Source organism: Onychomys torridus, chromosome 2, assembly GCF_903995425.1.
Source record: "Onychomys torridus chromosome 2, mOncTor1.1, whole genome shotgun sequence".
Taxonomy (NCBI): domain Eukaryota; kingdom Metazoa; phylum Chordata; class Mammalia; order Rodentia; family Cricetidae; genus Onychomys; species Onychomys torridus.
In genome coordinates, this window is record NC_050444.1 from 105,453,987 (window position 1) to 105,477,119 (window position 23,133).

The 23,133-nt window shown below is 41.4% G+C and overlaps 1 protein-coding gene across 1 annotated transcript in view; it reads left to right on the top strand.

The window, feature by feature from the left end:
* Focad (focadhesin) overlaps positions 1 to 23,133 on the top strand; it is a 286,698-nt gene that overhangs the window by 18,220 nt on the left and 245,345 nt on the right. Inside the window, exons 2-3 of the mRNA XM_036178561.1 lie at positions 15,328 to 15,416; positions 18,225 to 18,299. Of these exons, the coding sequence (XP_036034454.1) occupies positions 15,345 to 15,416; positions 18,225 to 18,299 (147 nt within the window). The 5' untranslated portion in view covers positions 15,328 to 15,344. The remainder of the gene's footprint in view (positions 1 to 15,327; positions 15,417 to 18,224; positions 18,300 to 23,133) is intronic.

Sequence of the window (23,133 nt, forward strand, 5' to 3'; positions counted from 1 at the left end):
GGTGATGGTGCCACAGTGAGGTGTGGAGCCATAGCATATGTGTTCTGTGCCCTGGGCTCCCTTAATATGTAATTTTTACACATTAGTCTTGTTTTAGTGTTTTTAGGATTTCACCATATTCAAAGACAGCTATTTGCATGTGCAACTTTGGGAATTTGATCCGACACTATATACAAACCTAGTCTTTCTTTTAAAGATTTCCTTCATTCCTGAAATACAACAAATAGAATCAGACCAAGAATAGCACTAGCCAGCATTTAAGAAGGGTTTGTTGTGTATTTGGCTTTGAGTGAAAGGCTTCAGTGCATTATCTTAATTTTTTTTTTATTTTTTATTTTTTATTTTTTTTATTTTTTATTTTTTTTTGGTTTTTCGAGACGGGGTTTCTCTGTAGCTTTTGGAGGCTGTCCTGGAACTCACAGAGATCCACCTGCTTCTTCCTCCCGAGTGCTGGGATTACAGGCGTGCACCACCACCGCCTGGCGCATTATCTTAATTTTGCCAAAACTTCCTGTCAACTATACCTGATAGAGTGGTGGTCTGAATGAGAATGGGTGAAGGTTTGAACGCTTGGTCCCCTGTTGGTGGGGCTTCTGGGAAGGACTAGGAGCTGTGGCCTTATTGGAGGAAGTGTGTCACTAGGGGTGGACGTTGAGGTGTCAGAACATTTGTGCTCTCCTCCTCCTACTTTTGGCTCAAGAAGTGAGCTCTCAGCTGCTCCTCCTTCACTTAGCCATCATGGGCTCGAAACCTCTGGAACTATAAGCTCAATGAAACACTTTCTTTTATGAGCTGGCTTTGTCTTGGTCTTTTTTCACAGTCAAAAAGTAACTAATACAAGTGGTTAAAAATGAGATTTGAGGGTTGGGGATTTAGCTCAGTGATAGAGCACTTGCCTAGCAAGTGCAAGGCCCTGGGTTCAGTCTTCAGCTCTGGAAGAAACAACAACAACAACAACAACAAAAACCAAAACAAAACAAAAATGAGATTTGGAGACAGACTCTTAGCATGTGATGGCTAGTCTTGATTAACAACATGACATACCTGGGAAAAAAGAATCCCAGTTGAGGAATTGGCTCCATTAGATGGCCTGTGGACAAGTCTGTGCGACATTTTCTTGATTGCTAATTGATGTAGGAGGGCTCAGCCCACTGTGGGTGGTGCCATCCTTACAAGGTTGGGCTTGGGCTGTATAAAAAGCTAGTTGAGCAAGTCAGGAGCAGGTCAATAAGCAGCATTCTTTCTTGGCTTCCCTTCAGGACGGGCTGTCACCTGCAAGTCAGATATTCCCTTTCCTCCCCCAAGTTGACTTGGTGATGTTGTTCATCCAAGCAACAACAACAAAATGGCCAGAACAGGAGTCTGTGCTCTGCTTCTTACACGAGCAACTTGACCCGTCTGCCTCAGTTGCTTTTTCTCACGGAGATGGAGACAATAGTGTCCTGTGGTGGAGTGCTTGCTCCTCTGGGGGAAATGCTTGCAGAGCTTTGGCAGTGCTTGTTTGCCACATGGTAAAATTTTCAATAAATTCTGCTTGTAAATAGTGCCATATGACCGCAGGCAAATCCCTTAAACCGTGGGGATGTCTCCTGGGATCTTACTTGAAGTGTTTCTGGAGCTGTTAAGTCCAACATGATTTCTAGGTTCTGTGATGGCCCCTGTGTTTACCCAGCAAATCTCTATGACTACAAACTGGCTATGTTGGGGTGGTTGTGGTTAAAACCAGGTGTTCCTGCTTTCAAGAGTTTGCATTTCACTGAACTGAGGGTGGAGTGCAGTAGGGTGGAGAAGTGGGAGAAAAAAAATAACATTGACTTGAGCTTATGGTTAAAAGCTGTGAAAAATTAGTTGAGGACCAGCCGGTTTCAGGCTGTCAGGGCTACATAGTGCTATCTTGTCAAAAAACCCCACAAAACAAAACAAAACAAAAACAACAAAGCAACGAAAACCAACCAAACACCACGCTCCCCCCAAAAAAGACAAAAAACACTAAAAGCCCCGAAGTTAAAAAGAGCCTAAGATTCCCATTCAAAGTGCAGTTAACTTTTAACTCACATGATCAAAATACAGTGGGGGGCATTTCTTGAGGTTGGGGTGCTGTAGCAGGGTAGGGAAGGCTCATGGGAATGGAAAGGAAAAAGATGAACACCTGCTTGAGCAGCAGGGGAAGGATGCTTGGGAATGAGAGGTCCAGCCCCACACAAGGAAAGTGTTTGAGGACTTAAGAAGCAAGCTGAAGGTCTGTGAGGCTGACATTATCTCAGGAGACTGGATCACATCAGGCCCTTGGGTTATGGTAAGGACTTGGGTTCTGTTTTAAACAGTGGAACCTACTGAACAGTTTTGAGCTGGAGTTATAAGTGGCTGTGAGTCTTCTGAAGTCAGGCTGGGATGAGCAGGTGCTCTTAACCGCTAAGCCCTCTCTCGGCCCCACAAGACAGTTCCGTCCGTGATTACTTCCTATTGTGATGTTAGTGCTGCACTAGAGGGATCTTCTCTGGGTCGTTTGGGGCCCTGTTGACCAAGTTCACAATAGAGACATTTGCGGTAAAGTTCTGTTTCTGATTTAGTCTTCTGCTTTTAGTCACACTAAGGATGCCAGTTAAAACCACTAAGCTGTAACTTTTCTATTCTGCATGAATTTAGTAATTTAATTTCATGAAAAATAACAAATGAGGTTGATTGGTCACTTTGTAGCAATGAAGAAAAATATTGCCATTAAGCTTGTAATTGGTCTACAGGATTCTTTCTAAGAGTAAGGCCTTATTTTGACGTGAGAAATAACTGAGAGACTGAAAATATTTTCTGGTTGTGTTTCTCTTTGAAAATGAGTAAGGTTTTTTTTTTTTTTTTTTGGAGCTGAGGGGCTGAACCCAGGGCCTTGCGCTTGCTAGGCAAGTGCTCTACCACTGAATCCCCAACCCCATGGAAGTTTTAAAATGGTCTTAAAGTTAATTAAATCTCTCTGGTTAAATTAAACTAGCCATTTTCAATATTATTTGTGCATAAGCCTAAGTAGAAATGTCGAGCACTATCTTCCACCATTAATTTTTCTCTTAGTTTTTGCTGCTCACATTTTATGAATCCTTTAATGATAGATTTCAATACTTAAAGTGATTTAGGTATCAGAACATTATTCTCATTCGTTTCTTCTCATTCACCCCTCTCTCTTTTTGAGACAGCGTCTCAACGTATTGCTCTGCCTAGCCTGGAACTTGGTATGTGGACCAGTCTGGCCTTGAACTCAGGGAGATCCATCTACCTCTGCCTCCTCAGTGCTGTGATTAGCTGGGTATGACATCAGGTCTGTTTGTTTTTGAGACTGGGTGTCTTGTAGCCCAGGTTGCCCTAGAACTCTCCATGTAGCTGAGGATGACCTTGAGCTCTGGATCTTCCCACCTTTACCTCCTAAGTGCTTACTAATTAAGTGGTTACCAGTGTGTACCACCATGTCTGTATTCCTTTTATCCCCCCTTAGGACAAGGTCTCACTATGTAGCTTGGGCTGTTCTGAAACTCACTAGGTAGATGAGGCTGGCTCCCATCTCCCTGAGATCTGCCTATCTCTGCTTCCTTAGTGGTGAGATTAAAGGCATGCCCAGTTATAGTCCTTCTAAAGACCATGTAAAAATGTGTATAAGATATCTGTATTTGTAACTTGGTTAAAATAAGAAAATGGACCCCAGTGAGGTGGTGCAGGCCCATAGTTTTAGCTATTCTGGAGGCTGAGACAGGAGAATCTCTTGAGTTCAAAAGTTCCAGGCTAGCCTGGGAGACAGTGAAAATCTCTCTAAACAAACAAACACACCCCCCTCCAAACATCACTGTGTTTTTGTGGAAAAATTAGAAAATGCAAATGAGCAAGCCCCCAAAAGCCCACCCAAATTCAGTTTCTAAGTTTTTATTTTTTAATTTTAATTTTTAAAGATTAATTAAATGTATTCATTTATTTTACATCCTGACTGCAGTTTCCCCTCCTTCCTCTCCTCCCATTCCCTCCCTCTACCTCCCCCCACCTCCCATCCACTCCTCTGTTTTTGTTCAGAAAGGGGCAGGTTTCCTATTGGTATCTAGAAAGCATGGCATACTAAGTTGAGGCAGGACTAAATTCTCCTTGTATGAAGCTCAGCAAGGCAACTCAGTCTGAGGAATAGGTCCCAGAAGACAGCCAAAGTTAGGCACCTTGCCTGCTCTCACTGCAGATACCTAGCAGCTTCCGGGTTTTTAACGTCCTTATTTTGAAACCAGACTAGCTGGGCTGGACTTTACTTCTTACTTAATTTACTATGTGACCTTGGAAAACTTGCCATCTTTTGATTCCTTAGTTTCTTTTCTTATTTTTAAGAGTGTGTGTGTGTGTGTGTGTGTGTGTGTGTGTGTGTGTGTGAGAGAGAGAGAGAGAGAGAGAGAGAGAGAGAGAGAGAGAGAGAGAGATGTGGTGTTGTGAACTGAACTCTGGTCCTCTGCAAGAGCAGCAAGTGTACTTAACTGCTGAGCCATCTCTGTAGCTATTATTATTATTATTATTATTATTATTATTATTATTATTATTTTATGGTGTCACATACTTTTAATCCCAACACTTGGGAGGTAGAAGCAGGCTGATCTGTGTGTTTAAGACCAGTCTGAGGGGTTGGGGATTAGCTTAGTGGTAGAGTGCTTGCCTAGCAAGCACAAGGCCCTGGGTTTGATCCTCAGCTCTGAAAAAACAAACAAACAAACAAACAAAAACCCAAAAGACCATTCTGGTCTACAGAGAGAGTATCAGGCCAGCTAGGTGGCATAATGAGACCCTGACTAAAAAACAAAAGCCAAAATATCAACCACAGCATTGTCAATAAGTATGAAAAGTTGATAATTTTCCAGAAAAAGTGTGAATTGTCAGTTGAGAATCCATAATCCAAAGTCCAAAATGTTTTGAGCATCATAATGTATCAGGTAGAAAATTTGACTCTCGATCTCATGTGGTGAGTCCCAGTAAAAATGCAGGTAAACCTTATCTTCAAGGTATGTGTTGGAAAGCCCAAATGCTATCCCCAAGATACCTCTGTGTGTGTGTGTGTGTGTGTGTGTGTGTGTGTGTGTGTGTGTGTGTATGTGTATGTATGTGTGTGTGTTTCAGGCAAGGGAAACTTGAACTGTTCTCAGAAGTTGACCCCTAAAGTAGAAACCTGAAGAAATCAAGCTGAGGTTGAAGAAGGTCAAGCTGTGCATTTCCTAAGTTGTGGTGTCAGGAAATACACAGCCTCGAAGGGAAGAGCAGGTGGATGTCACCAGCCCCCATTGTGGGAACCTTGCAAGGCTCAGCACAGTCCAGATAGAATGAAGGGAAATCTGGTTGACTACGTACACCTGTGGATGACTTAGCACTTAGGATGTCTTTTAGCGTACAGTATTCGTGGGGAAGAGGGACCGTGGACTGAGGAAAAGTATTTGGTATGTAGCTCCTATTATTATTATTGTTATGTTGGTTTTGAGACAGGGTCTCACTGTGTAACCCAGGCTGGCCTTAAACTCAAGATCTTCCTGCCTTAGCCTCCTACATTATAAAGATTCTTTTGTATGAACATAAAAATGTTTGAAAATGTTTTATACTAAGCGATTTGAATGATCATTCTTTGTTAACCATTTGGGAAAAATAGGCTTTCTTTGAGGACTTAGATTGGCTACTGTAAAAATTTTATTCCTTGGACAAGTAAGACCTTAGATTGTAAGAAACAGCCATTTTTGCATCTGTATCCTATCCTCTTAAAAATTTAACGTGTAAATATGCACATATGGTACTTTAAAATTCAAGCCTGGAGAAAGTGCTATGACAGGTCGGACATGACAGGTTGGTTTTTTTCTTATTTCAGTGACTTGTTCTCCTGGGCAGCAATCAGTTCCAATTTCCTGACTTTGAACTTATTTTAGATTTCCATTTAAAAATCCATGGGAATAACTTAGAAGAAAAGATAGATTGTATTTGATGCACTTAGGGAGTTGCCACCAAGGAGATCATCACAGTCAACTCATGGTCACCCGTTTATTCAGTGCTTGGAGTAAAGTCTACTCTTAAGACTGAGTAGCACACTGCTTAGTACTGATGGTCCAATGGGGTGCATGCTGGCTGGCAAGTTCATACCATTTCTCTTCTCATCTGAACTCATGGCGAGTTTCTCTTGGCAATTTTACTTTTTCTGGGAGTGGGGGGTGGTGGAGGCAGTAGGGGTGGTAGTTGTTTATTATTATTATTATTATTATTATTATTATTATTATTATTATTATATTCTCAAAGTTGACAGCACTGAACTGCTTTCTTCTGCTTCAGCTCCTGGAGTAGCTGGGATTGATTACTCCAGCTGCTTCTCACTTCTTGTCATTCCATTTCTTTGTTTCTCCAGTCGGGTGGGGGTGGCTGGGAGTGTGTGTGTAGGGGTTAGAGAAGTATGGGAGGGAGATGAGGTGATATCATGTTCACAATGCTGTTTGCTGCAGCAAGGAGGCCCCAATTGTAGTGGTTCAAAGAAAGCGAAAATTTCTTTCTTGTGTAATAATTGGGGTTCTAGGTATGTGGGTGTCTTAAGGTTTCTATTGCTGTAATAAAACACCATGACCATAAGCAACTTGCTTCAGTATCGCAGCCCATCACTGAAGGAAGTCAGAGCAGGAACTCACACAGAGCAGGAACTCAAAACAGGGTAGGAACCTGGAGGCAGGAGCTGATGCAGAAGCCATGAAGAGGTGCTGCTTACTGGCTTGCTCTCCATGGCTCGCTCAGCCTGCTTTCTTATAGAACCCAGGACCACCAGCCCAGGGGTGGCACCACCTACAATGAGCTGACCCTCCCACATCAGTCACTAAGAAAATGCTCTACAGACTTGCCTGCAGTCCAGTTTGATGAGTTATTTTCTTAATGGAGAGTCCTTCTTCCCATGACTAGTTTTTGTGTCAAGTTGACAAACGAGCCATCAGAACAACAGGTCTGTACTGAGCTGCCATTCAGGGGTCCAAACTCCTTCAATCTTCTCCTCCTTCCTCTCTCTTTCCAGTCTTCCCTCCAGCTCTCCCTCCCTTCCTTTCTTTTATAGGATTTAGCTCAGGCTTGCTTCAAACTCACCATGTAGTGGAGGCTGGCCTTGAACTTTTGATTTTCCAACCTTCTCCCAAGAACTGGGTTAAAATAGTGCACTACATGCCTACCCTTTCAACTGTCCTTATAACAGTATCCTGGGTCATTGTCCTCCTGCGTATAACCTGACCTGGATTGTTAGCAAAGCTTGCATGTAACCATATGTGGAGAAAGCAGGCTCCAGTGGGAAGTGGTTCCTCAGACTCTACCCTTCCAGACTCACACTAGGGGGAATGAAACTAGTCAGATTGTTTGTAAGTACAAAAGGATAGGGGTTGAGATGGCTGCTGTTTTTGTTTTCCCCAAATCATAGTTCCTGCCTTCTCTAATTACTGTATTGAGGTAGGGTTCTGTGATTCTGCTTGGTCTTCTGCTTCAGCTTGAGTTTGAAATTTCTACCAAAGTTTTTATAGGGCTGACAACATACAGTACTTACCTAGCATTCATGAAACCCTGGGTTTGACCCCTGACACCATGTACAACTGGTTATGATGCTGCTGCATACCTGTAATCCGAGTACTCGAGAGGTAGAGGTAGGAGATCAGAAGATCAAGGTCATCCGTGACTTCATAGTGAGCAGTCTTCACTATAAAAGATCTTGTCTCCAAATATAGCCCGGGTCTCCCAATATATATATATAGTTTACTCTTGTTAGCTCACATACTTTTAGATTTGCTTTAAAAGTCATGGTGATTGAAAGTTACTGTTTTCTTGAACTTGCTCTTAAAGGTAAAATCATGCCATGACTTCTCCATATCTTTCTCTCTTTAGGAATTATACTTAGGTTTTTAAGTGTCTTGTTCTGTTAACTTGGGAATGTAAAGGACAGTCAGAGTTTAAAGCTTTGAAAGAAGAGCTGAGGCTAAGCCTGATTTGGGAGCCCGTTTTCAGGTTCCTCATGGCTTTACTCAGCAGGTCCGCATAGGGGATGATTAGGGCCATGGGCCTGAGTGCAGGTGTCTGAAATGGTCTGCACTTGGCTGTGCTGGGGGAGGAGGTCTTTTGCTCCACTCCCTTGGCATCTCTATAAATACCCTGGGGCAGAGACAGGACCCGTTGGAAAAGGTTCCAGGCCCTCTCGAGGCTATCCTTTATTTTCTATCTGTTCATCTTCATACTATAAATCCTTCTATCTAATATTTCCTGCTGCTCACACTCAAGAAAACTCTGGGGAGGTGTGGGGTTGGTGGGTAAATGCCCCACAGCCTGAGTTTCTAAAGGTATCAGAATTCAGTGCTGGGAGTAGAGTAGGGCCTGCTGCCAGCCTTTAGGGAGGATGAGTAGGAATATTTGGGTCTAGGCAGAAGTCTCAGCAAGATACAAATCTTGGTGAGAGAGCAGGTATGTCCTTTGAGAAGTATAGACTTCACTAGCCAGTCCACTCCAGTTTGGAAGGTCAGAGCCAGTCAACTGTTAAGATGCAAGTTAGGGAGTGCTTTACCATCACACACACACAAACCCAACTGCAATTTATCCATAGAATATCCACCAGCTCTTCATCTAAACAAGAGTAATAAAAGAGAAAATAATATTCTAAATGCAGCAGTTCCCTCTTGGAATCTGTGGTTTCACTTTCTGTGCTTTCAACTCTTGGTCAACTGAAAATACTAAATCCAGAAATAAATGTAAGTTTTAAACTGTATCCCATTTTGCACAACATGGTGAAATCTCATCCAGTCTAGTCTGTCCTGCCTGGCATGTAAATCCTCCATTGGGTCCACACTATACACTCTACCTGCCTTTTATTCACACAACATCAGATGGAATAGTGCAGTATGGAAGTGCTTGAATATAGTGCTTGATTTGGTATTGCCTTCAATTTCAGGCATCCATCAGGATGTTGAAACATATTCCCTAAATTTAGGTGAGGAGGAATAACTTGTGTGTTTAACACCTTCATGTGGAGGTATCCCTAGCTGAACTTGTGGTAGGAAGAAACAGAAGTACCCTAACTGATAATTGCAGTAGCTGATAAAATGCTATTTAGAAAACACGTCCTAGGTTTTGAATCTTTAAAACAAGGTCTGATTAATGTGATAAATTAATGAATCAATTTGATGACCACATTGTTTGTGGAAAATAGCTCTAGGAAGGTACCCTCTTAGCCCAATTTCTACCTAGATTGAGTCCTTCCTGCATAGATATATGACAGTCAAGAACACTTAGTCAAATGTCTGTCTTTATGATCCTCTGACCCTACAACCCCTTTGTCCTTAAAGTTCCCTGTATCATCAGCCACTCCCTCTCCTGGGTTTTCATAGCACTTTTGAATATAATTAATTGCCTTTTCTTATTTATGTTTCAGATTGTGTCTTTTATTTGAAGTTTGACATAAGTATTTTTGTGTGATATATGGTGTGTATTTTCCAGTCCTGGAGAAACTGAGAGGGGAGGTTTGAAAGCTCAGGGTTTCATCTGTGTGCTTCTCTTTTATTCTAGAGTGCAGCTGATTGATTTATTTTCTTGGAAATATATGTATGGGGCTGAATACCTTAGCAGATAATATGATAATTGCTTATATTAAGCAAATCCTTTGATTCATGGAGAGTTAAAAGACCTCATTAAAAATTCTCTTTCTGAGTTAGATTTAGATGGTCAAAAAAAAAAGCATGACAGATTGGAGATAAATCTTTTAAAATCAGACACTCTTTGTAGTATGTGATTTATGGATTATATTGTGACTGGCTTCCTTTTAGGAGGAATGTCATGATAGGAAGCATTATATAATTATTTTTCTTTAATATATCAAATGCCCAAAGGAAGTGGAGATGAAAAATAAAGGACACATGTCATATTCTTTTTTGAAATTCCCTAAGAGAACATGTTTTATTTTATTTTATTTTTTAGATGCTCTCCTTTACTTATTGCCTTGGTCTTTTTTTTTTTTTTTAAATGCCGAATGCCATTTATTGAAGGAGGGAGGAGGTCTTAAATACAGGCTTGCAGCACAGTGGGAGAACCCCGGATGACAGAAGTTTGCTTCTGATTTTTTTTTTTTTTTTTTTTTTTGAGCTGAGGATCGAACCCCGGGCCTTGGGGCAAGCACTCTACCACTGAGCTAAATCCCCACCCCCATTCCTGATGTTTTACAATCTTGCATCTAAGCAGTTAACGCCCAATATGCTGGATACACTGACAAGGAGCTTCCCTTAAGCATTCAGGAGGGTGGAATCTTGCAGGGAATTAGCATAGGGAGAGAACATGTTTTTGTATCTTGCAAAGCCAAATGGTTATGATTAACCTTGAAGTATGAGTCTTCAGTAGATGAAAGATTCTTGCAATTTGTAGCCTTAGCATAGCCAATCAATTTTGATATCGAACCGTAGTGCAACTTGGATGGTGGTTTTCAGAATGCCTGATGCCATTTTGCTAGAAAAGACAAAGTCACTATGGATTTAAAAATGTACTTGCTTTCCATGTAGCATCACACTGAAATTTTTGAAAGCGGAGGCATTTGACATCTGTACTAAAACAACATTCTGCCCATAGTGGCCCACTTGCTAATGGCAAAGTCATTATTTATTATTATTATTTATTTTGGTTTTTTGAGACAGGGTTTCTCTGTGTAGTTTTGGTGCCTGTCTTGGATCTCGAGCTGTAGACCAGGCTGGCCTCGAACTCACAGAGATCCACTTGACTCTGCTTCCTGAGGGCTGGGATTAAGCCGCAAAGTCATTCTCTTGGGTGTCACAGCTTTGACCCATGAGCCTGATTCATCTGGTCCAGGCTGTGCAGGCATTCTAGTGTCGTGTGCCTGGCCCTGAGTGCTTAGCTCACATCTTCTTCTCCTCCTCCTTCTCCTTTCCCTTTTCCTTCTTCTCCTTCTCCTTCCCCCTCTTCCTCTTCCTCTTCTTTTCTTTCCCCTTCCTCCTCCTCCTCCTCTTCTTCTTCTTCCCCCTCTTCCTCCTCTTCCTCTTCTTCTTTTTTTTTTTTTTTTTTTTGGTTTTTCAAGACAGGGTTTCTCTGTAGCTTTGGAGTCTGTCCTGGAACTCGCTTTGTGGACCAGGCTGGCCTCGAACTCACAGAGATCTGCCTTCCTCTGCCTCCCGAGTGCTGGGATTACCGTGTGCGCGCCACCACCGCCCAACTTTGAAAGCTTTTTTTTTTTTTTTTTTTTTTTTGCCAGACCTGAGGATCGAACCCAAGGCCTTGTGCTTGCTAGGCAAGCGCTCTACCACTGAGCTAAACCCCCGACCCCCACATTTTCTTCATTAGTTCTCTCTGTGCTGATATTTGAGAGAGTCCATTGTCATATTACTTGCCATCTGCTTCTCTGGACGCCCTAGTCTGTCTTCTGCTGAGTAATATTGGATCATCAGAAAACTGCACAAAACCCCATTAGCTGAGACCCTTGCCAAATTACATGTTACTTTAATAGCTGTGGTTTTGCCCAAGGTTTGTTTTTATATTACCTCTTTTTAAAGGAGTAATATAAAACTTCCTTTGTCTATCTCTGAGAGTATTACATGTTACATCTTTTAGCAGCCCATATATAAAACAAAATGTGAAAAATTTCTTTGTGGATGTGAAAACCTTAGCTTTCTTTGGTGAAGAGTGCCTGCTCATCTTATAAACAATAAAAGAGGTAGATAATTCACTTGGCATAGAGCCAAATTTGGATATCAATTTTAGCAGTGTATCCAGAAAATTGGTGAGTTAATTAAAATGTATCATGTATACCACTAGTTAGCAAACTATGGCTCAATTTAACACCTGCATTTCAAAATAAGATGGTATTACAATGTAACCACTATCACTTCTTTCTTAGATTTATTTTATTTTTAATTATGTGTATGTGTGTATATCTATATATGGGTGTGTGTGTATATCTATATATAGGTATATCTATATATGGGTTTGTGTGTATATCTATATATGGGTGTGTGTATATCTGTATATAGGTATATCTATATATGGGTATGTGTGTATATCTGTATATAGGTATATCTATATATGGGTTTGTGTGTATATCTATATATGGGTATATGTGTATATCTATATATGGATGTGTGTGTATATCTATATATAGGTATATCTATATATGGGTTTGTGTGTATATCTATATATGGGTGTGTGTATATCTGTATATAGGTATATCTATATATGGGTATGTGTGGGTACTGCAGAGGCTAGAAGAAAGTGTCAGATCTCATGGAGCTGGAGCAACAAGCAGTGGTGAGCCACCCTGCATGGGTATTGGTAACTCAACTCAGGTCCTTTGTAAGAGCAGGATGCTTGCTCTTAATGGCTGAGCACCACCGGGCCTGACATACATTTTCTATAAAAAAAAATATTTTTGCCTGTTAGCTGGTAGCTTCCATGGCCATAGATGCTTTTGTCTGTTTTATTTACTTTGTGGCCTAGGCACCTAGAGTACTACCTAGATATGATAGTCCTTAAATATATGCTGAACAAGTGAATGAATCCTTAAGATGTGAGTATGTCTTCATAGACTCCTCCTCTAAGTCCCCCGCCCCCCACCTCCCTTCCATGGGTTTCCAAGGATTCACTTAAGGAATTCTGTTATGATATGTTGTGAAATTAAAAGAAGTTTCTTGAAGATTGTAATTGACAAAATTGGGAAACAGAAGAAATAGTGACTTGCTTAAGGCAATGAGTAGGTTTAGGCAGGAGACAAGTTTACATTCTTTGAGGAAATTGTGTTGGTGTCATGAAATGTCAGATTCAAGGAAGTAAAGCTGGACACAAGTGTTGAATAAAAAAACCATAGATTACTCTCAGGGAGTTTAACCTTGGAAGATGTGAAGAAAGTAGTTAAAGATGGTGTAGCATGGGGCTGGAGAGGTGGCTCAGAGGTTAAGAGCGCTCGCTGGCTGCTCTTCTAGAGGTCCTGAGTTCAATTCCCAGCACCCACATGGTGGCTCACAACCATCTCTAATGAGATCTGGTGCCCTCTTCTGGCCTGCAGGCATACATACAGACAGAATACTGTATACATAAGAAATAAATTAATGCTGGGTGGTGGTGGCTCACGCCTTTAATCCCAGCACTCGGGAGGCAGAGCTAGGTGGATCTCTGTGAGTTCAGGACAGCCTGGGCTACAGAGTGCGTTCTAGGACAGGCACAAAGCTACATGGAGAAACCCTGTCTTGAATAAACCAAAAAAAAGAAAAAAAAAAAAGAAAAAAATTAAAAAAAAAGATGGTGCAGCTCTAACATAGTGCGTGTGTGTGCGTGTGTGTGTGTGTGTGTGTGTGTGTGTGTGTGTGTGTGTTTTGGTTGTTTCTTTCTTTCTTTTTTTTTTTTTTTCTGAGACAGGGTTTCTCTGTGTGAGCCTTTCCTGGAACTCGCTTTGGAGACCAGGCTGGCCTTGAACTCACAGAGATCCACCTGCCTCTGCCTCCCGAGTGCTGGGATTAAAGGCGTGCACCACCAATGCCCAGCTGAGGCGTTTCTTGCAGGCAGAGTTATGAAGCTCCTCAGGAGCCAGATGGTAGCAAGAGATGAGTGTGCTTGAGTCTCTTCTGACTTGTTTCTTATGAAGAAGCCACAGAATTCAATGGAGAAGGCTGTACCCTGTGACTTCATTAACCTTAATCACCTAAAGGCCCACCTCCAAACACCTTATTTCAGCTGATTTCTGACCCGCTGAAGAGCCCACAATTGCAGTTAAATTTCAAAACATGACTCCTTGGGGCACATATTCAAACCATATCCAAACCAGAACATCTAGTGTATTGAGTTTTTACATGGTGCTGTGATGAGACTAAAGCATCCAGTATTTCAAGGATGGTAATTGACTGGGATCAGCGCTGCATGGGAGTTGGATAAACTGGGTCTCTTATGAAGCCCTCCTCTTCTGTGTCCTCCTCTCTTGTAGATGTAACCATCTTGTTAAATAAGAAACACAGAGCCAGTTGCAGAGTTAAAAACCACGAGGTCAGAGCAAGAGTGGAAAACCTTACCCTTCACTGCTTCTGCTGTCCTTCCTCTCTGCAAGAGACCTACTTCTGTGTGCCCTGTCTTTTTTATAGACTTTCTGTTCTGTTTTCTCATTGGTTGTAAACCCAGCCACATGACCTCTTCATCACTTCCTGTTTGTACAGACCTCCAGGTCTTCTATGGTTGGTATTGAGATCAAAGGTGTCTGTGTCTGCCATGCTGGCAGTATCCTTGAACACACAGAGATCTACCTAGCTCTGCCTCCCAAGTGCTGGGATTAAAGGTGTGCACCACTACTGCTCAGCTTCTGCTCTGGCTTGCTCTGACCTCAAGGCAACTTTATTAACATACAAATAAAATCACATTTCAATACAGATAAAATATCACTATACTCTCTGTCCTCTTCCTTTTTTTGAGAGCAGTAGGATTGAGAGGTTTGGTGTAAACATTAAATACTGGTGCCGATTCCTTGCTCATTCTTTTAACAGACAAGTAGTTTATTTTCATATGCAGGGTTTGAGGTCCTAGCTGAACTGAAGCTCAGCTGAAGTGGCTTCTTGCTGAGATGAAAGCTCCTATCAAAGGGAGGGATAAGCTTAAACAATCCTGCAACAGTTTGACTCTCCCTTGAAAGTTTTTTTACAAAGGTTTATTTATATTTATTTTACATGTATGCATGTGTGCCTAAGTGTGTGTATGTGTTCCATATGCATGCTACTGCCCAGACAATTGTGAGCTGCCATGTGGGTGCTGGGAGTTGAATCCGGATTCTTTGCACTGAGCCCTCTTTTTAGACCTCTCTTGTAAGTTTTGATTCATAAGAGCATTACCTTTAAGTATGTGGCTGAGATTTGGGGTTACAATAATTTTTTAAAGGTTCCTTTATATGAATCCATCTTTCAGGATTAACTTGTGGAAAACACCAAGAGTTGTTGGGCACTCTTAATTTCTTTATCAATGATATTTTTGAATGCTATAGTGGTTAACAGCAAAGGTTATGCTAAGAAGTACCTGCAGGGGTCCATGTTTCATTTCCATTGTTGTCTTTTTTTTTTTTTTCCCCCTGAGACAGGGTTTCTCTGTGTAGCTTTGCGCCTTTCCTGGAACTCACTTGGTAGCCCAGGCTGGCCTCGAACTCTCAGAGATCCGCCTGGCTCTGCCTCCCGAGTGCTGGGGTTAAAGGCGTGCGCCACAACCGCCTGGCTTCATTGTTGTCTTTTAAAATTACTTTCATATTATTAGAAGAATAATTGGTTTGAACTACATTGCAATTAGAGGGTTAATAAATCTTTTTTTGTTTTGTTTTGATTACAGAAGCTGTTTATATACATATGGGGGAAGCAAAAATGTCAGATGATATCAAGAAAAGGTTTGATTTTCCAAATTCTCTTATCCAGTCACAGGTAATTCTTATTTATTTTTACTACATGGTAATCAATGAACCCTTTTGGTGAACTGTAAATTGAACTTTGTATTTTCACATAAAATATTTTCTTCTATTCATAACTTATTTCAGTAAGCAGCTTTTGGATGAGCTAATAAGTCTATTTGAATTAGAAAAACTAATATTTAAAATTGTTCAATTTCAGCCTGTATTTATTTCATGTTTTCCCCTAGAAATAATATAATTTTGATTATCAATTTCCTGAATATGATTATTTTTACCTTTGTTTAATAATTGGGAACAGAGGTAGATGGTTTTATATATCTCCACAGAGTATGAAGGATTAATATTAAAAAGATATATTCTACCTCTCTACAGCTATTAAGAATACCAGATTTCATAGTAATGATATTCAATAATTAAAACATTCTGGATTAATGTAATATATACCTGCTGAGATAGGAAATTGGGATAATTTAATTTATAGAGCTTTTCAATAATTAAGGCAAGTAGTTAAAGTGATGATGGTTTTTTTAGTTAGCTGCTGGCTAAGTAGAAACATTCTGCTACATATCTAGGTACCATAAAAGCTTACCGCGTCCTCTTATGTGTAAAGCTAAACAGCCAGCGTAACCTGAACAGCGTGTGGATGCTCTCATCGGTTGCCTTTGGAGATGCCTGCTGTGGGAATTGACTTAGCTGGGAAGTGGGGAACCCTTCCATGAGGAGTAGAACACTCCTTATGCAAGATTCCCTTCTACCTGGCTGGGTTGGAGTCATATCCTGCTCTGTGCAGCACAGGCCCTTCCCCTGAAGAAGACGAGGAAGATACTATCCACAATTTCCACTGTCCTGTACCTGGATTACCTTCATTAGCATAAATAAAAGGAAATGCTAACATGTATTACTGTTAAATGAAGCAAAAAGTGTGTCTGTTTTATTTACTGTAGATTGTCTATTTCAATCCTGTTATGGAAATGAAGTAGCAGGATAGCATAATGCATCCCATGTGTAGGTGTTTCAGAGCCATGTAGCCTAGTTAGGCTAGTATTTCTGATGCTTTAAAAGATGAATAGGAAAGCAGATTAGAGAAATATAGCCTCCTTGGGAGTGGGAAGATGTGTAACATTCAGTTTATATTCTTTTAGTCCTTTTTCTAAGTGTGGAAAATAGCTTTTTTGTGTATCTGTTGCATTTCATGGTGGGTCTTAGGTTCCTACAATTGTGCCCTGTCCTTATGAGTGACTTACCAACTATTCTTTTTTAACCACTGCTTTGAGATAGAACCACATTCTGTTGATTGACACACAGCCTTTTTGCATGTTGGAAATTATATGGCATGTAGCAGCTGCTGAGAGTGGCTGAACTACAGTGGGTACTGTGTGCACATTTGTGAACTTGTCCATTATTTTCTAAATGTGTCCAGAAGAGTTCTCTGATTAATCTAAAATCAAAATTTCAAATTAGAAGAATCACTGTATATCATAGATTAATTGGCACCCATTTTTATTTTTTAGTGATGGGTAAAATAATGTTTGCATCTTTTCAGCTGATGGACAGGTATTCAATGACATTTGTGGTATAGTTTGTGGAATAGGAACTCAGGCTTCTGATTGTTTTTCAGTTTTCTTACCTTTGGCTAGGAGGTAATAGACAACAGATTGAACTACAGTTTGTTGTTATGTGAGTGATTTCTTTCACAAAACTCAAGTGTTGAGGTCTTAAATCATTTGAACATCTGAATGTCGGAAGCATATGTGCACATGTGCATGAAGGGAGCTTTTCTAGAGATTTTGTATAATTGACAGCCATTTTCAGCACTATTGTAAGTGGTCCCAAGTGCAGGATGTACAGTTGTAGTAGTGAAAATTTCCCTAGCTGTGCACAAATGGTTGTGATTGTTGCCAGCCAATTTTCTGTCAGTCAGCAGTGAGTGCTGGGTAGTCCTGAAGAACTAGGGACCTGACGCTGAGGCAGTGGGAGGTAATGTTTATGCATTTATGTAATCAACTCTTCTAGACTCATTTTGGGCTCTTTGATTGAAGCAGGATGTGGGAAATTTTTGGAGATTTGTGAGACTGTAAACCTAAAGCCTATGAGAGAAGGGGTAAATAAAGTAGGGCCATGAGATGGCTCAGTGGGTAAAGACACTTCACTAAGCCTGAGGATGACCTGAATTTGATTCTCCTGGCCCACGTGGTGGAAGGAGAAAATTGACTTCTGCAAGTTGTCTTCTGTCCTCTGCATGTGGGCTGTAGCATGCACATGTAAATGAATGCATAAGCACTAGAAGAAGTGAAAATAATACGGTCTAGAGGAGGAAGAACAGGGCAGAGGAGGAGGGAAGAGGCACTTGAGGTCTGCATGGGCTGCATCCATAAAAATAAGGTTGAATTTTTCTCCATTTTCACTGAGTACATCATGAAACATGACAGATTGCATTTAGATAAAAAGAAGATTTTTAAAGACTAGGGTTTTTTTTGTTCATGGTTTAATGGATTATGTAATTGCAAATTATTTTTAATATTAGTTGACAGGAATTTGAGCTAAGAGTTGACAATTTGACATGTGAAATATGGTTAGTTTATTGCTGATATGGGATAAATTGCCTACTTTGAAGGTTGTTCTGAAGAATTGGGTTACACATGTGGAGTACCTCATCCAGTGCTTTCTACAGGGCACACAACAAAAGGGACTTTTGTTTCCTACCAGTTGACAGCTTGGCTTGCTCATACATGCAAATGAGTATGGTGTTGATTGCTTTTAAATGCACTCTTTGGAAAGAACTTCTGAGGGAATATGTTCATTAACTTGTTTGTTCTTTTAGGCTGTAGGTCATCTTATTGCTGCTGTCCTAAAAGAACATGGCAGTTCAGAAAAGATACATCAAACCACGAATCAGGTCTGTGTTTAACTTTGTTTTATGTGTGTGTGTCCCGCTGGTTAGCTTTTTGTCAAACTGACAGAAGCCATGATCATCTGAGAATAGGGAACCTCAGCTGAGAAAATGCACCCATTAGATTCGCCTGAAGGCAGCTCTGTGAGGCATTTTCTTGATTAAAAGTGGATGTGGGAGAGCCCAGCTCACGGTGGGAGGTGCCACTCCTGGGCAGGTGGTCCTGGGTTGTGTAAGAAAGCAGGCTGAGCAAGCCAGGGAGAGTCAACCAGTAGGCAGTGTTCCTCCACAGCCTCTGCTTCAGTTCTTGCTTTGAGTTCGTACTCTGATTTTTCTTCATGATGGACTGCAAGCTGTAAGCTGAAATAAACCCCTTCCTCACCTGGTTGTTTTTGCTTATCACAGCAGTAGGAAGCAGTCTAAGACACCATGCTTTCATTTTGTCTAGAAACTTCTGTCTGCTTGGCCACACATACCTCCTTGTTTCCCTTGTAGTTCAGTTCACTGTGAAGGTGATCTTGAACTCAGAGAATTTGCAGACAGATCTTGCCCACCTCCTTTTCCTTTCCCTTCTGGCCCATTCCCTTTGCCTCTCCCTCCATCTTCCGTTTCCCACTCTCCCCCCTTTTTTCTCTTCCCCTCTTTGTCTTTGGTGTGCCTTGTTTTTATTCTGTAACATTCTTTGAAACTTGGCCATTTGTGACTAACTCCAGGATGACACAGGGAAGGTGAAGAGGGAGTTAGCTTGGCTTGTTTCTAGCCGGCTTTCCTTAACTTATATTATCCTGTCTAACTGTGGCCTCTGGGCTTTTCCCGTTCTTTTACTTCTGTAAATCTTACTCTGTGGCTTGAGTGGCTGGCCCCTGGAGTCCTCCTCTTTCTTTAGCTCCTACTCTTTTTTCTTCCTCCTCCCAGATCTCTCCTTCTATTTATACTCTCTGCCTGTCATCACTACTGGTGATGAGGGAGGGCACGCTAGAGAAGGCGGCAGAATTACCTGTCTTTAAGTGCTAGAGAAAGTGAACTCAGGGGCTGTGTTTGGGTGTGGGAGATTTCTCATGCTTCATCTTAGCCCTGAATGTGAGTTTGAAGTTGGAAAGGTGGCGGTGTTGCCAGTTGGAGCTGGAAGAAATCTTCCCATCCCTGCACAAGAGTAGGTGAGTGCCCAGAGTTGAATTAGTGCCTGAGTGCCGAGACAAACCAGCTGGGCTTTGGCCACTTGCCATCGTATATTTCGACTTGCTAGATGGGAACTTGCTAGGCACAGGTGCCTGTGTATAAAGTGCAGAAATGAGACTTTTTTTCCTCCAACCCAAAGAAATTGATTTCCCCTTCCTTAGTTTCTCTTCGTTACATGTGAGTATGTATGTGTGTATTTTTGCATGCCTGTGTGCCTCAGTGTGCCTTTGTGTGTTGGAGGACAGCTTGTGAGAATCTGCTTTCTTCTTCCACCTTGTGAGTCCTTGGGGTTGAACTCAGGTCGTCAGATTAGACAGCAAGCACTTTTGTTGGCTGAACCATACAATCTTTATGATTAGCCACTCTACATCATCTGTCTTCACAGTGCCTGTCGATATCTGGAAGAAAGTGTAGTGGTATGTTTCACTAATTGGCATTTATCTAGTGTTTGTAATAGTCATGTAAATCAGGTTTCTTGAGAACCCTGATCCCAATTCTGCCTGTAATCACATTATGTACTCTGAGAAGATCTAGTGATTTTACTTAAATTGCCAGGATTTATTGAATGTTAAATCCTTTTAACTAAATGTTTCTTCTTCTTCTAATAAATGAATGCCTACCTCCACAAGGACACAGTACCATCTTAGGCGAGTTTATTCATTCATTTATCTTATTTTTCCGACTTGATAATGGAATAATGGCATTTAGGACCCTGGGCTATTGCGAAAACAAATTTTCTTCTGAATACAAGGGGAAACAATATAAATATTTCCTTTCTACAGTAGCTGACTTTTAACTCTATTGTTCTTTAATAGTGGGGACTTTCATTAGCTACAGAGGAAGTGCAGCACTGTGCTGCTGTTGACCTCAGTGGGGAGTGGGAGACTGATTTTTCCTTGAATTGTTCCTTCTCCTTTGTAGTTTGGTGCGTGGTGTGTGATAAGGTGTGTGTATAGGTGTATGGTGTGTAGTGTGATATGTGTGTGTGTAGTATATTTGTGTGTGGTGTGGTGTGTGTAGTAGGTATGGTGTTGTTGTTGTTTGTTTTTGCTTTCTTTGAGGGGCCTGCCACCCAGCTCCCAAATAAATCACACATGAAGGCTTATTCTTAATTATAAACACCAGGCCTTAGCTTGGCTTGTTTCTAGCCGGCTTTCCTTAACTTATATTATCCTGTCTAACTGTGGCCTCTGGGCTTTTCCAGTTCTTTTACTTCTGTAAATCTTACTCTGTGGTTTGAGTGGCTGGCCCCTGGAGTCCTCCTCCTTCTTTAGCTCCTACTCTTTCTTCTTCCTCCTCCCCAATTTCTTCTTCTATTTATCCTCTCTGCCTGCCCCTCCCTGCCTACTTCTCTCTTGACTCCCTATTGGCTGTTCAGTTCTTTATTAGACCATTAAGTGTTTTAGACAGGCACAATAACACAGCTTCACAGAGTTAAACAAATGCAACATAAACAAAAGTAACACACCTTAAAATAATATTCCATAACATGTTGTATATGTATGGTATGTGTGTGTGGTATGGTTTTTTGTGGTATGTATGTGTGGTATGGTGTGGTATGGTTTGTGTGGTATGTATGTGTGGTGTGGTGTGGTATGGTACGGTGTATGTATTTGTGGTATGATGTGTGTATGGTGTGGTGTGTGTGTGTGTGTGGTGTTTTATGTATGTGTGTATGCATGGTGTGGTATGGTGTGTGTATTTGTGGTATGTGGTATGGTGATGTGTGTGTGTGTGTGTGGTGGCGTGTGGCCTAGTGTGTGTGGTGTTGTATGGGTAGTGTGGTATGTGTGGTGTGGTATGGTGTATGTATTTGTGGTATGATGTGGTGTGTGTGTATGTGGTGTGGTATGTATGTGGTGTTTTATGTATGTCTGTATGTGTGGTGTGGTATGGTGTGTGTATTTGTGGTATGGTATGTGTGTATGGTATGTGTGTTTGGTGTGTGTGTGTGTGGTGTGGTGATGGGTGGTGTGGTATATGTGTGTGGACTGGTGTGTGTGTATGGTGTGTTGTATGGGTGGTGTGGTATGTGTGGTGTGGTATGGTGTATGTATTTGTGGTATGATGTGTGTGTGTATGTTGTGTGGTGTGTATGTGGTGTTTTATATATGTCTGTGTGGTGTGGTATGGTGTGTGTATTTGTGGTATGGTATGTGTGTATGGTATATGTGTTTTGTGTGTGTGTGTGTGTGTGTGGTGTGGTGATGGGTGGTGTGGTATGGTATGGTGTATGTATTTGTGGTATGATGTGTGTGTGTATGTTGTGTGGTGTGTATGTGGTGTTTTATATATGTCTGTGTGGTGTGGTATGGTGTGTGTATTTGTGGTGTGGTATGTGTGTATGGTATGTGTGTTGTGTGTGTGTGTGGGGGCGTGGTATATGGGTGGTGTGGTATGTGTGTGTGGGGGGCTGGTGTGTGTTGTATGTACAAGTGTGTGCTGGTGTGTCCATCTTACATGTGAGTGTGGAGCCCATAGGAGGAAATCAGGTGTCCCATCCTGTCACTCTCAGCCTTGCTTCCTGAGGCAGGATCTCTTAGAAAGCCTGGGGCTTGGTTCCAGTCTGCCTGGAGGCCAGCCAGCCCCAGTGTGCCTGTCTCCTGCTGTGTCTCCACCTACAGTTGTCATGCTTGTGTTACAAGTCTTCTTGCCCACTGAGCCATCTCTGCAGCCCCTAATCACATCTCTCTAATAAACTGCATCAAAAGAAAATAAAAATTGCTTCATTTTGAGTTTATCGTCATAAATTTTTTATTTTTAATAATGTGTGAGTATGTGCAGAGGTTCTGACCTGGAGCTAGTTACAGACACCTGCTGGTGGTTTCCAGGAATAGAACTCGGGTCCTCTGGAAGAGCAAGCAGTACTGGCTCTTAATCACTGAGCCATCTATGCAGCCCCTTATTGGTTTTTTAAGTGACAAGGTCACTTGTAGTCTAGGCTGACCTTGACTTTGCTATGTAGCTAAGGATGTCCTTGAGTTCTTACCTCTACCTTCTAAGCAATGAGATTAGACACTTGTGTTACCGTGACTATTCCTTGTAATTAAAAAAAGAGGCTGCAAACCTCAACAGACTTAACCCAAAATACATTTAAATATGGATTTATTATTTAGTAATGATTCTTTTGGGGGGGCATGATTTCTGAGAAAATAAAAAAGCTAAAAGTTCTATTTTTAAAATCTGAATTTCTGCTGGGCGGTGGTGGCACATTCCTTTAATCCCAGCACTCGGGAGGCAGAGGCAGGTGGATCTCTGTGAGTTTGAGACCAGCTTGGTCTACAGAGCGAGTTCCAGGACAGGCTCCAAAGCTACAGAGAAACTGTCTCTAAAAACCGGAAAAAAAAAAAAAAAGTGTGAATATCTGTTGACTTCCGTTCCCATCTGGTATGCTTGTGTTAACAAATATCGATTCTCAGTGTGAGGGGAAAAGCCATAGAATTTTTCTTGGGCAAAATAATTCTCTTAGGATTTATTGCTAGCCATTGCAATGGGCTGATTCTGGTCGCCTGTCCTGCATCTCTCCCTCTGTTGTGGCCCGCTTCAGAGTTGAGAGGTTTCAGCACAAGTATGGGTGGAGCTGAGGTGCATGTAAGTAATAGCGGTGGTTAGTAGAAGAGCAGGAACCCTTTGGAAATGTCATTGCCATAGAAGCTTCAGA